Genomic DNA, 14,410 nt, shown 5'->3' on the forward strand with positions numbered 1-14,410 from the left:
TCATTTCAGCCCCAGTCCTTCAGCCTTCACGAACGCCTCCGCTGTCTCGAAGTAGAAGTCCTTCGAATTATAGGTCACCCTCGGCTTCGCTGGGTGGACCATGGCAAACCTCACACCGTTGCTGCAGAGTGCCACCTTCACCCGTCCGAAGGCCGCTCACCTTCTCGCCAGTTCCACCGTCAAATCTCGGTATATCCAAATACCAACGCCTTCCCACTTCACCTCATACCTTTGCTTCACCCAACTCAGGACCTTGCCCTTGTCATTAAACTTATGGAAGCATATTATAACTGCCCTTGGTGGCTCGTTTGCTTTCGGCTTGGGCCTGAGCGACCGATGTGCCCTGTCCAGCTCATAACGGGATGGTTTCTCCTCCTCCCCCAACAACTCTGCCAACATCTTCACAAAGTACTCGGTCGGTCTTGGACCCTCCACCCCCTCAGGCAGGCCCACGATTCGTGTGTTCTGCCGCCTCGACCTGTTCTCCAGGTCCTCCACCTTGGCTCTGAGCTCTTTGTTAGCCTCCACCACCCTCCACAGATGCTCACCCATCGAGGTGAACTGGTCACTATGTTGTGACAGAGCTTCCTCTATCCCCTTCAACATCTCTCCTTGCTCCCGTTCCTCGGCTGATGTCTTTGACACTGCCGCCTTCACCGGGCAATCTCCTTCTCTACCCACTCCTTCATCACAGCCATCATCTCCTTCCTCAGCACCTCCATATGCTTAATGAACTACCTCTTGAATTCTCTAGCCATCACCTCGGTCAGAGTTTCCACTGTCAGGGGACTGGCTTCACCTAGCGATCCAGCCTCCGCCATCTTTCTTCCTGCTGGGCTCACACGTTCACTCGACGGCAAATCTTTGCTTGCCCCCTTCTTTCCAGTGGCTTTCTTCTGGGTCTTCGACATTCCCCACCTTCCGTATACTTTCTTGCACCAGCTTGGTCAAAAACTGCCCCTGAAACCGGGCATTAAAATCCAAAAACCAGAGCCTTGAGCAGGAGCCACGCAACGTGCAACCTCCATCTACATGCTGTCACCAGAAGTCTCGTATTGCCTGCAAACTTGGCTACAGCCCATTCGCTTATTTCCTCCAAGTCAATAATATATATTGAAACAGTTGCGGTCCCAGCACTAAATCCTACAGAACCCCACTGGTTACAGGTTGACAACCTGAAAAAAAAAACCTTATCTCCACTCACTGTTTCCTGCCCATTAGCCAATTCTCCATCCATGCCAATTTACAATCTCCAACATCGTGGGCTCTTATCTTATGACTTAACCTTTTGTGAGGTACCTTGTCGAACACCTTCTGGAAGTCTAAATACAACACATCTACTGGTGCCCCTCTATATACTTGAATAAACTAGTGAGACACTATTTCCCTTTCATGAAGCCATGCTGACTATGCTTGATTAGATTATGATTTTCCAAATGTGCTGATGGCTAGGCTGGTATTTTCCATCCCTAATTGCCCCTCGAGAAGAGGCTTTTTCGAACCACTGCAGTCCCTGTGGTGTAGGTACACCTACAGTGCTGTTAGGAGAGAGTTTTTGGATTTTTACCCAGCGACAGTGAATAAACAACCAATGTACCAATGTATACCAATGTACCAATGTATACCAATACCAATGTATTTCCGAGTCAGCATGGTGAATGGCTTGGAGGAGAACTTCCCGATGATGGTGTTCCCATTTGTCGGCTGCCCTTCACCTTCTACCCGGGTTTGTAAGGTGAAGGAGCACTGATGAGTTCCCGCAGTGCACCTTGTAAATATTGCGCACAGCTGCCACTGTGCGTCAGTGGTGGAGGGAGTAATTGTTCTTGCATGGGATGCCAATCAAACTTTGTCCTGGGTGGTATCGGGCTCCTTGAGTAGAACATACAGTGCAGAAGGAGGCCATTCGGCCCATCGAGTCTGCACCGACCCACTTATGCCCTCGCTTCCACCCTATCCCCGTAACCCAATAACCCCTCCTGACCTTTTTGGTCACTATGGGCAATTTATTATGGCCAATCCACCTAACCTGCACGTCTTTGGACTGTGGGAGGAAACCGGAGCACCCGGAGGAAACCCACGCACACACGGGGAGAACGTGCAGACTCCGCACAGACAGTGACCCAGCGGGAATCGAACCTGGGACCCTGGCGCTGTGAAGCCACAGTGCTATCCACTTGTGCTACCGTGCTGCCCGTGTTGTTGGAGCTGCACTCATCCAGGCAAGTGGATTCCATTACACTCCTGACTTGTGCCCTGTAGATGGTGGGCAGGCTTTGGGGAGTCAGGAGGTGAGCTACTCACCGCAGGACTCCCAGCCTCTGACCTACTTGTAGAGTCACAGTATTTATATGGCTGAGTCCAGTTCAGTTTCTGCTCAATGGTAACCCCCAGGATATTTGATAGTGAGGGATTCAGCTATGGTAATGTCATTGAATGTCAAGGGGCGATGGTTGGATCCCACTTGTTGGAGATGGCCATTGTCTGGCACTCGTGTGGCACGAATGTTACTTGCCACTTGTCAGCCAAGCCTGAAGGCTACTGTACAGGCCTTACTTCAAATGGGTATGGACTGCTTCAGTATCCAAAGAGTCGCACTGTGCAATCATCAGCAAACATGATCTTATGATGGAGGGAATGTCATTGATGGTTGGATGATTGTTTCAAATTTGGCACTCTTGTGTTTGTTCTGAGATGTTGCCAGATGAAAAGCGTAAGCAACATGTCAGTCACTTCAGTTGTATAATAGATTATCTGGTTATTATCACATTGGTGTCAGTGGGATCTTGCTGTGTGCAAATTGCCTTAAACTGCACTTTAAATAATGAATGTATTTGGTGTGAAGCACTTTTGGGCATACTATGGTAATGAAAGGTGCTTTAGAACTACAGTCCCATCTATCCGTTCTGTGCCAGCCGAAGGGATTAGTCACAGGATCTGTGTGGTTTAAGTCTTGTCCTTTGCCATCGTGGTTAGAATCGGAGCGAGTTTTGAAGTTACGATTGAGACCGAGACTAAGACGAGCCATGTTTTGTTCTTTCCTCTGTTTACCAAACCCTCCCCTCTCCCTTCCCCTCTCCTATCCTCGCAAAACATCTCCCCAACAACTGACAGAGGCTGTGCGAAAGAGCTGCTCGGAAGCTGCCCTCACCGGGTCCTCCACAAACTCCTCAGAAGATGAACAGAACTTTGTGATGAGCAGAACCTGCCAGGAGCTGGACGAGAGCACTCCGTCCTCCAGTAGGCAGAGCCTGTCGGACCCAGAAGCTAGTACCCAGGCCCAAGCGGACAGCAGGCCAAGAACCAGCTTCTACCAGGAGGAAGAGGAGGCGGAAAGGGATGAAGAAGAGGAAAAGGGGCACCAACCTTGGGAGAAGGGGAGGCAGCCTGGGGAACAGCAACCACGGCTGTCCGGGTTTCCCGGGGGCTTCCAGCCCCTCCGCAGCGGTGCAACAGCTGCCAACATTAAACTGCAGACAACGGCTATCGTGAGAAACCCCTTCATGTCTCCGCTGCTGGCTTCGGATGACATGCTCCTGGGGCTGCCGCCTATACACCTGGTGGTGAGTGTCAATTCTTATCTAATATACTGCACCTCTATCTCCCACCGATAGAGCCCCGCCACCAACACCCTGGGGGCCAGATAGTGCGGGCACCAGATCTTGCCAGCCTTCTCCAATCTCCATAGTAATTTAAAGTCTTCATAGTGATCCCCTTGTGAATGAAGATACACCCACTGGGACCCTTGTAAATACTGACACATTCCCTGGGACACGCTTGTGAATAAAAATTCATTTCCTGGGGCCTCCTTGTGAATACAGACACATTTTGGGATCCTCTTGTGAGTACGAGCACACGCACAAGGACCTTCTGTGAGTACTGACACATTTCCTGGGACACCTCCCTTGTGAATGAGGACACCCTGTAAATAGTCACACGCCCCCATGTTATGATCTGGCTAGTGGTAATTGCCGTGCCAACCAAATCTCAAAGAGAAACTTGACAAGCTGTCACAACAATTTTCAATTTGTATTTTGCTACTTCCCCAAAAGGTTTTACTTGGTAAGATTCACAAACACCCCTTTGTAGGCAACAGTCCCGATAGATAATTAATGTATAAACATTTCAGTTAATTTACCAGTAGGCACCCACAGTTGCTACGTGGAAGATACGTCAAAAGGCTTCACTCCCTTTCCCACTCCCCTGTGGAGGATCGCAAGAGCTTGAGAACAGAAAGAACGTGGCTTTTGAAAACAACAGGCACATTTCTGGGTTTCTGCAGACTGCACACTCGGCTTCTTTTCACCATTCTGCCCAGCATAGCACATTGCAGGATCTTACGTGGTCATTCCCATCAACACAACTCCCAACTTTTCCTTAAATCTGATTTTACTTTTTCATCTTTAAAACTATTGTTCACGACATCTCTCCGAAATTAACGGTCTTCAAAATATAAAACGTTCATGTTCCCTATTTCTCATGTTCTTAGGTCAAATAAATCTTTATAACCTTTCCCAAGTTTACATAGAATCATAGAATCCCTACAATGCAGAAGGTAGCCATTCGGCCCATCAAGTGTGCACCAACCCTCTGAAAGAGCACCCTACCTCTGCCCAATCCACCACCCTGTCCCTGTAACTCTACCTAGGGGCAATTTAACTTAGCCATTCCACCTAACCTGCATATCTATGGATTGTGGGAGGAATCCAGAGTTACCCGGGGGAGACCCATGCAGACACGTGAAGAATGTGCAAACTCAACACACACAGTCACCCGAGGTCGGAATTTAATCCAGTCTCTGGCGCTATGAGGGAGCAGTGCTAATCACTGTGCCACCGTGCCGCCCCTTATGACCCCTTAAGCTGTGTAAACCGTTTGGTTCTATTTGAAAGTTAACAACCCAAATCCAAATCTCTTGGCGCCACCCTTGTCTTTAGTACCCTGGACATGATATCTGTAAATCCCTGCCAGAATTCCCTCAGCTTCAGACAGGCCCAGAACATGTGGACACTTGTCCTTCACCCTTCAAAAAACCTGCTCATCCATGCCACCGTCATGTTTGCCCAGTGGACCACCTTGAATTGTATCAGGCTGAGTCTGGCACATGATGAGGATGTGTTGATTCTACTCAGAGCATCCTCCCACGGACCTGCCTTTAGCTCCTTACCCAGCTCATCTTCCCACTTACGCTTTACCTCCCCTATCTGGGTTCCCTCCCGCTCCATAAGTTCTTTATAAATTTCCGAGACATTCCCCTCCCCCACTACCGTTTTTGAAACAATCTTGTCCTGTATCCCCTGGGACAGTAGAAGCAGAAAGTTCGCAACCTGCCTTCGTACAAAGTCCCTCACCTGCAGCTAATGACCCATTCCCTCCCAGCAGTTCAAACTCCTCCTTCAAATTCTCCAAACAGGGAAAGCTCCCATTGATAAACCGATCCCCCAGCCTCTCAATCCTGCTCTCTGCCACCTCCGATACCGCCCCCTCCAGCCTCCCCGGTGCAAACCGGTGGTTCCCACAAATTGGAACCCACACCGACGCTCCCTCCACTCCCATATGTTTCCGCCACTGCCCCCAAACTCTCAGAGCTGCCACCGCCACCGGTCTTGTGGAGTACCGAGCCGGCGAGAATGGCAGAGGTGCCATTACCAGTGCTCCTAAGCTTGCGCCCCTACATGACGCCGCCTCCCCCCGCTCCCATACCGAGCCCTTCCCCACTACCCACTGCCTGATCATGGCTATATTTGCCAGCCAGTAATAATTCCTAAAGTTCGGTAAAGCCAGCCCCCACCCCACCCCCCCCACCCCCCCATTCCCCCCCCCCCCCCGGCTCCGCTCGGCACCCCAGTCCTTTGGCGCTCTCAGCGCCATTGCCAATGGCTCTATAGCCAAGGCAAACAACAGTGGGGAGGGTGGACATCCCTGCCTCGTCCCCCGGTAGCACTGTGGGTAGCACTATTGCTTCACAGCTCCAGGGTCCCAGGTTCGATTCCCGCTTGGGTCACTGTCTGTGTGGAGTCTGCACGTTCTCCCCGTGTTTGCGTGGGTTTCCTCCGGGTGCTCCGGTTTCCTCCCACAAGTCCCAGATGTGCTGTCAGGTAATTTGGACATTCTGAATTCTCCCTCCGTGTACCCGAACAGGCGCTGGAATGTGGCAACTGGGGCCTTTTCACAGTAACGTCATTGCAGTGTTAATGTAAGTCTACTTGTGACAATAAAGATTATAAAAAATAGGGGCAGCACGTGGCATAGTGGTTAGCACTGCTGCCTACGGCGCTGAGGGCCCGGGTTCGAATCCCGGCCCTGGGTACTGTCCGTGTGGAGTTTGCACATTCTCCCTGTGTTTGCATGGGTTGCAGCCCCACAACCCAAAGATGTGCAGGATAGGTGAATCGGCCACTCTAAATTGCCCCTTAATTGGAAAAAAAAAAATTGGGTACTCTAAATTTAAAAAAAATAAAATTAAAAAAAGATTATAAAAAAATAAAAAATCCTCCGAGCTTACCCAGTTCGTCCACACACTCGCCACCGGTGCCTGGCACAGCATCCGGACCCAGTCTACCATGCCCTGCCCAAACCCAAACCGCCCCAGGACCTCCCACAAATACTTCCACTCCACCCGGTCAAAGGCCTTTTCGAAGTCCATAGCGACCACTACCTCTACCTCCCTACCCTCGGAGGGCATCATGATGACATTCAATAGCCTTCTAACATTGGCCATTAACTGCTTCCTTTGACAAGTCCCGTCTGGTCCTTCCCTATCACCCCTGGGACACAATCCTCTATTCTCGAGGCCGAAACCTTGGCCAGCAATTTGGCGTCTACATTCAGTAAGGAGAGTGGCCTGTACGACCTGCATTGTTCTGGGTTCTTCTCCCGCTTCAGAATCAATGCGATTGAAGCCTGTGACATTGTTGCGGGAGGAACACCTCGCTCCCTAGCCTCATTAAATGCCCTCACCATCAATGGCCTCAGCATCCAGAAAACCCCTTGTAGAATTCTACTGGGTGTCCGTCTGGCCCCGGGGCCTTGTCCGGCTGCATGGCCTCCAATCTCTCCACTACTTCAACGAGCCCGATCAGGGCTCTCAGACCCTCCACCAACTCTTTCTCCACTTTCGGGAACTCCAAACCCTCCAAAACTCGCCTCATTCCCTCCACCCCAGATGGGGGCTACGACTCATACAGCCGCCGATAAAATTCCTTGAATCCCTTCTGGGACCAAGAATGTGTTCCCCCCTCTATCCTTCACACTTCCTATCTCCATAGCTGCCTCCTGTTTCCTGAGCTGGTGTGCTATCATCCTGCTGGCCTTCTCCCATCCTCATAGACCGCCCCTTTCGCCTTCCTCAACTGCTCCACCGCTTTCCCTGTGGATATCAGACCACACTCCATCTGCAACTTCTGCCGTTCCTTCAACAGTCCCGCCTCTGGGATCTCCGAATACCTCCTGTCCACCTGGAGTATCTCCCTAACCAGCCTGTCCATTTCTGCCCATTCCACCTTCTCCCTATGAGCCCGTACCAAAATAAACTCCCCGCTAACTACTGCCTTCAACGCCTCCCATAACGTTGCTGCCGAAACCTCCCCGTGTCATTTATCTCCACATAGTTCTGGATGGCCTCCATCACTCACACACACTCCTCCTCTTCCGCTAACAGTCCTGCATCTAATCTCCAGTACGGGCGTTGGCCTTCCCTTGTTCACCCATAAATCCACCCAGTGTAGGGCATGGTGTGACACTACAATCGCCGAGTACTCAGCGTCTTACCGCCCTTGCCAGGAAAGCCTTATCCAAAACGAAAAAGTCGATCTGGGAGTACACTTTGTGTACATGGGAGAAAAAAGAAAATTCCTTCGATCTCGGGCGTCCAAATCTCCACGGATCTGCCCCTCCCACCTGTTCCATAAACCCCTTTAGCTCCTTCGCCGCTGCTGGCACCCTCCTTGTCCTCGAACTCGACCGATCCAGCCTCTGATCTATAACCGTATTAAAGTACCCCCCACCATGGTCAACCTATGCGAGTCCAGGTCTGGAATCTTCCCAACACCCGCCTCATGAACTCCACGTCATCCCAGTTTGGTGCATAAATGTTCACCAGCACCACCGGCATCCCCTCCAACTTCCCACTCACCATAACGTACCTACCCCCTGAGTCCGCCACTATGCTCCCCACTTCAAATGACACCTGCTTATTGATCAAAATCGCAAATCCCCTAGTTTTAGAGTCTAGCCCCGAATGAAACGCTTGCCCCACCCATCCCTTCCTCAGCCTAGTCTGAGCCACCACCCTCAGGTGTGTCTCCTGTAGCATTGCCATGATTGCCTTTAAGCTCTTCAGATGCGTGAACACATGAGCCATTTTGACCGGCCCATTCAGCCCTCTCACATTCCATGTGATCAGCCTGATCGGGGGGAACCCCGCCCTCCTCCCCTGCCAATCAACCATATCCCTTATTAGGCCAGCCTCCAGCCCGCGTCCCACGCCTCTTCAGGCCTTCTCCCAGGCGCCCACTGTCATCGACCCCATTGACCGGCAGCATCAGTCCCTTACCTTCCGCCATATTCCCCTGTGCCGCAGGCTCCACTCCCGCCTTCGACCAACATTCTCTTCTTTTCAGACCACTTCTGGTCCAAGATTCCATACACTGGTGGGGAATCCTTCTCTTCTACTTCCCCAGTCCCTTGTTTTGTCAATCAAATCCACCGTAAATCGGGGAAAAGGTCCAAAGGTCCACCATGAGCGGGAGCTACCAAATGTGCGACCACTCACTCCATGGTCGCATCGGAGGTCAGGTAACCTACCTTACCGGGTAAATATTCATACACTCCCCGGGACACCGGGTAATATTCATACATCCCCAGGACACCAGGTAATATTCATACACTCCCGGGGACACCGGGTAATATGCATACATCCCCAGGACACCAGGTAATATTCATACACTCCCGGGGACACTAAATAAATATTCACGCACTCCACAGGACACTGGGTAAATATTCATACACTCCCCAGGACACCGGGAAAATATTCACATACTCTCAAAGACAGTGGGTAAATGTTCACACACTCCACGGGACACTGGGTAAATATTCACACACACCCCGAGACACCGGGAAAATATTCACGCACTCTCAGAGACACCGGGTAAATGTTCACACACTCTCCAGGACGCCTGGTAAATATTCACACACTCCCTGGGACACCAGGTAAATATTGACACACTCCCCGGTCACCAGATAAATATTCACACACTCCGCAGGACACCCGGTAAATATTCACACACTCCCCAGGACACTGGGGAAATATTCACACGCGCCCCGGACACCGGGTAAATATTCACACACTCACCAGGACACTGGGGAAATATTCACACACTCCCCAGGACACTGGAGAAATATTCACACGCGCCCCAGGATACCGGGTAAATGTTCGCACACTCCCCGGGACACTGGGTACATATTCACACACTCCCCGGGACACGGGGTAAATGTTCGCACACTCCCCGGGACGCTGGTAAATACCCACACACTCCCTGGGACTCCCAAGTAAACATTCACAGGCTCCACGGGAGACCGGGTAAATATTCACAAATTTCCCTGGACAGCTTTGATGCACTCCCAGAAGCCTAATGTAAGCATGTTTCACTGATGAATTATGAGTGATTATAGGGTGTTGACCTTGGCTGGGTTCGAATTTGACCTGCATCTTCACATCGGGTGACAGCCGCAGCTCAGAGAGTTGAGCACTGTCACGATGTCATGGGTTCAGGTCCCACCAGTTAGACACCTGAACGCACGAGCGACGCCTTTGCTCCCTGTGCTGCAGGTCTGAGAGAGGCGCTGTATAATCGGAGCTGCAGTCTTTCAGCTGAGACTTAATCGCAAACCCCTTCTCCCTCCTCGGGTGGCTGTAGGTTTTTGGAGGCTTCTTGGGAAAAAAGAATGGAGGATTGCTGCCTGTTGTCCTGGGGGCCAATATTGATCCCTCAGCCAGCATCACAAACACATACTTTCTAGCCTTTTTACATAGTGCTTTGTGTGTATGTGGATGTGTGGCGAGGCGGGAGGTGGGCGGGTACTTAATTTATGATTATGGTGTGGGATGGATGTTAACAGTGCTCCCTTCTCACCTCGCTTTCTCTTTCTCCCCTCCACCCCTCTCTCCTCCACACCTCTTCTCTCTCTCCTACACCCACCTCTTTTTCTCTACTCCACCCCTCTTCCTCTCTCTCTCCTCCACCCATTCTCTTTCTCGGTCTCTCCCCCACCGCTCCTCTTTCTCTCTTTCCTCCACCCCACCTCTTTCTCTCTTTCCTCCACCCCACCTCTTTCTCTCTTTCCTCCACCCCACCTTCTCTCTCTCTTCCACCCCCACTTCAGGCTTGCGCCCTGGACCCTATGTTGGACGACTCTGTGATGTTCGCCAAGCGGCTGCGGAACTTGGGGCAGCCGGTGAGCCTGCGAGTGGTGGAGGACCTTCCCCATGGCTTCCTCAGCCTCTCCCAACTCTCCCGCGAGACCAAGGAGGCCTCCAACATCTGTGTGGACAGGATCCGGGAGATCTTCCAGGGCCGGGCGGTCAGTAGCCAAACGCGCAAGCATCGTAAACTGGAGAGAGCCGGAGCCAAGCCTCCCCCGTTGCCGAGGTCAGACCGCCCAAGGACCTGAACATTGTATCCAACAGGGAGCTCAGGGCCGAGGCCTATACTGTGTTCACTCTTCCTGTGCACAAGTGAACAGCTGCAGTGATGTGTATCTACGGGCGAGTAGATCGCAGAGTTTTCCATATCTTCTTATTCCGCTCTCATCCTCGGACTAAAAGGGTTGTGACTATTAACGAGATTCACCTGGGGTTTCCAGGAGTTCAATGCGGGATCCTCCCAATTGGATCACCGCCCACCATGACCGCGTTGCCAGGGATTGTGCACATGTTGGGCGAGCAATTGGCACAATCGCACGCCGGCACCATCCTCAATGCCTTTGCTATCAGCACAACCACAACCACAGCAACAGTGTATGGGGGCTGTTGCGCTTCCGGAAAGCCCGTTGCATGACGTGTCCTGAGGAGGACAGGGGCTATATGCACCCTTGCTCGTGCGTGAGAGCTGACCCTCATGAAGACCAAAGCACAATGCTTCCTTTCGGCCAGAGCAGGAAAGGTGCAATTTACTTCATCCGAATCATTCGGACTGCTGCCTTTATACGTGGGTGTCTACTTGTGTGTGTCCTGCCTGTGTGCGCGCTGCCTGGGTGTATGTGCACTGCCTGGGTGTATGTCTGCCTGCTTGCCTGCCTGGGTGGGTGTGCGTCTGTCTGTCTGCCTGTCTGTGTCTGCCTGAGTGGCTGTCTGTCTGCCGCCTGTGTGTGTGCTGCCTAGGTGTCTGTCTGTCTGCCTGCCTGTCTGGGTGGGTGTGTGTGCATGAGTATATGTGCACAAGTGTATGTGAGTCTGTGTTTTTCTATGTCTTTGAATCTGTATCTGTTTCTAACTTGTGTTAAATTCCTGTACTGTATGAATGTATGTGTGTGTGTATATGTATATATATATATCATTTTTAATGATTTTATTTCTGCTGTCTTTTACAATACTGACAGAGATGTATTTATTTATGACCTCCCCTCTTCATTCCCTCGATGTCCTGTGGTGGCTGCACATGTTATTAGCCCTGTTTTTAAATGATATTCCACTACAATCACAGAGTATGTGTGACTTGTGTCGTAACTCCCGATCCTTCATCACTGTGGGATCTTTGAGTGCCGTTAGTCTCCGACTAGGCCTATTATTGTGTCACTGGAGGCTGCGCTTCACATATTGTTACAACACCCTGGACTAGTGTGCAGTTAATTCCACCCCCACTTGTCCCGGAGGCACAACGCAAGTGAATTAACCAACAATTCTTCAAAAAATACCCAAAGTCTTTGGCCCTTGGCTGCCCAATAATTTCAGTCGGCAAGTTTGTAAATTGAAACACAATTACTTTTTATTAATAACAAGAACTGTAATGAAATATGCAGCAAATACAATTGGTTAACTATCATCTAATTCCATTCCCTGTTCTAACTTGCCCGTCCCACCATATACACACAAACACACAAGACACACAAACACAGAGGGGAAGAAAAAGGTTTAAAAAATCATAAGTAAAAGGAAAGAAGAGTCATTGTTTCAGATGGTGGTTTTTAGCACCTTACTCCTCTTCAAACAGTGCTTTCAGTTTGAGGTTTTGCTGTAGATTCATTCAGGTCTCTGTAGTTTTACAAATACAGAACTCGGACTTTCTGGAGAGAGAGAGAGAGAGAGAGAGCAGGTCCTTGTCTTTGTTTGCAGCTTGTAATATTTTCCCTGTGAATTCATTCATTCAGGTCTTGGCAGCTTCAGAAATACAGCACTCACAGCTTTTCTGGGGGAGAGAGAGAGAAGAGAGAGAGATCAAGTCGAGCCCCACCCCATTTCTCTCTCTGCTGATGAAAAGTCTGAAGCTCCTGCTCAGACTAGCAGAGTGCTCTCTCCTGTAACTTCTGAATTCTTCATTCTCTCTGCTGCTGGACTTAAAGATACATGTCCATTATGGATCAAAAATGATAACAGCAAAATAAAAGAAAGGGGAAAGAAGATAATAAACAGGAAGGACCCGTACATACCTCCCTCCCTAAAAGAATGAAACATCAGGACACGGACGTTTCATTATGAGATATGCAAGACATAAGTCACAAACACATATCCACCCAATCCATCTCCAATATATAAATTCCCTTCCCAGTCTCTACATTGGTAAGTAATCAGCCCTAAACGTGTGACAAAGCATCTGCAATCCCGTTATTCTTTCCGGAAATATGTACAAGTTTGACATTGAACTGTTGTAACAATAAACTCCCAAGGAATGATTTTGCATTCCGGGTTACGTCTTTATAAAGGCAAGTGGATTATGGTCTGTATAAGCTTTGTTTACTGTCATGTCGAATATATACCTCAAAGTGCTGAAGGACTAGTAGCACTGCCCCTGCCCCCAGGTCACTGATATCTGTGGCTATTTTAAATGGTCTGGAAAGTCTGGGGCAGTTTGCCCACTAAAATGGCCTTCAGTCTCCCAAACACTACCTGGTTCGCTGGAGCACAATGTTTTCACTTGTTTCTGCAACATGTCCAACATGCACTGTATTTCAGTCTCCAACTGAGCGAGTCTCCAGGTTTTAGTTGAGATGGACGTGACTTTATTGGTTCAGAGTTTATGTCAACATCATGATTAGTTAACAGAGTGACCCCTGGTGTTTCCCTACAACTCTCTGTCTATACTCTTTCAAGAACTTTATTATATCTTCTCTCTGTTCTTCTTCTGTTGATTGGCTTGCATCTTTGGTTTTAGAACTCCCTTTAATATCTTCAAACAGTGCCTTGTTTTCAATCTCTTCAAAATAAAAGACTACCGGCTTCTCTTTGTCAGGTTTCTGACTGTCCAAATTAGAGAGGGCCCCCTGAATGAGTTTTTCTGCATTTCTGTCTCTTTCTGTCTCTTGTGTAATGCAGCAGGTCTTTTCTGATTGTCCAATGAATGTTTCTCCAAATTTTGAGGATATTCTGTAGTTAAACTACCAGCAGTGTTGTCAATGTTGAGGGAAATATTTGGTTCATTTTTAACCAATAAACACTCTTCAACCCCTCCAGCTTTACATTCTCTCTTTTCCTTCATATGGTTACTTTCAGTGACAAGGAAAGCTGAGGGTTCAATCTTCGCAGAGTTGGTTGGCTGTACATGCACCATTCTTTGTTTTAGTGCTTTTACCTACACTTCAGAGTCTTCATAATCACAGCCCTTCTCGGCCATGTTGGATGCTCCCTGGACGAAGGGAGACCCCAGAGTGCAGGGGCAGACCCACGTGGCAGATACAGCGTTGGCAACCATGTTGGGTGCCCCCTGGACAAAGGGAAACCCCGGAGCGCAGGAACCCGACCACATGGGGAGAGCAGTGACAGTGGCCATCTTGGATGGCCCCCTAACATAGGGAAATCCCGGAGTGCAGGGCGCGTCCACCAGGTTAGTATGGTTAATCCCACAGGAGTGGGGGGACAGAAGCCCCCCACCAGGATAGTCACCTGGAATGTAAGGGGACTCAACGGCCTAGTGAAAAGATCCAGAGTCTTCACCCACCTAAGAAACATGAAAGCCGACATAGTCTTCCTCCAAGAGACGCACCTGAGAGAGCAGGACCAACTGCGGGTAAGAAAGTGCTGGATGGGACAGACCTACCATTCCTGTTATGGGACGAGAGCCAGGGGGGTAGCGATACTGATCAGCAAGAGGACAATGTTTAGGGTGGCGAAGATGGTTACGGACCCAGGGAGATGGTACGTCATGGTCAGCGGGGCCCTAGACGGGGCACCGGTAGTACTCGTTAATGTGTACACGCC

At 50.0% G+C, this 14,410-nt stretch overlaps 1 protein-coding gene across 6 annotated transcripts in view; it reads left to right on the top strand.

Annotated features, from left to right (window-relative positions):
• lipeb (lipase, hormone-sensitive b) overlaps positions 1–13,661 on the top strand; it is a 219,743-nt gene extending 206,082 nt beyond the window's left edge. For all 6 annotated transcript variants that reach the window (XM_072469061.1, XM_072469066.1, XM_072469062.1 and 3 more), the window contains 2 exons: positions 3,115–3,563; positions 10,384–13,661. In XM_072469061.1, coding sequence (XP_072325162.1) covers positions 3,115–3,563; positions 10,384–10,671 — 737 coding nt within the window. In that variant the 3' untranslated portion in view covers positions 10,672–13,661. The remainder of the gene's footprint in view (positions 1–3,114; positions 3,564–10,383) is intronic.
• Positions 13,662–14,410: the final 749 nt, after the last annotated feature.

The sequence above is a fragment of the Scyliorhinus torazame genome, chromosome 12 (assembly GCF_047496885.1).
Source record: "Scyliorhinus torazame isolate Kashiwa2021f chromosome 12, sScyTor2.1, whole genome shotgun sequence".
In the NCBI taxonomy this organism is placed as follows: domain Eukaryota; kingdom Metazoa; phylum Chordata; class Chondrichthyes; order Carcharhiniformes; family Scyliorhinidae; genus Scyliorhinus; species Scyliorhinus torazame.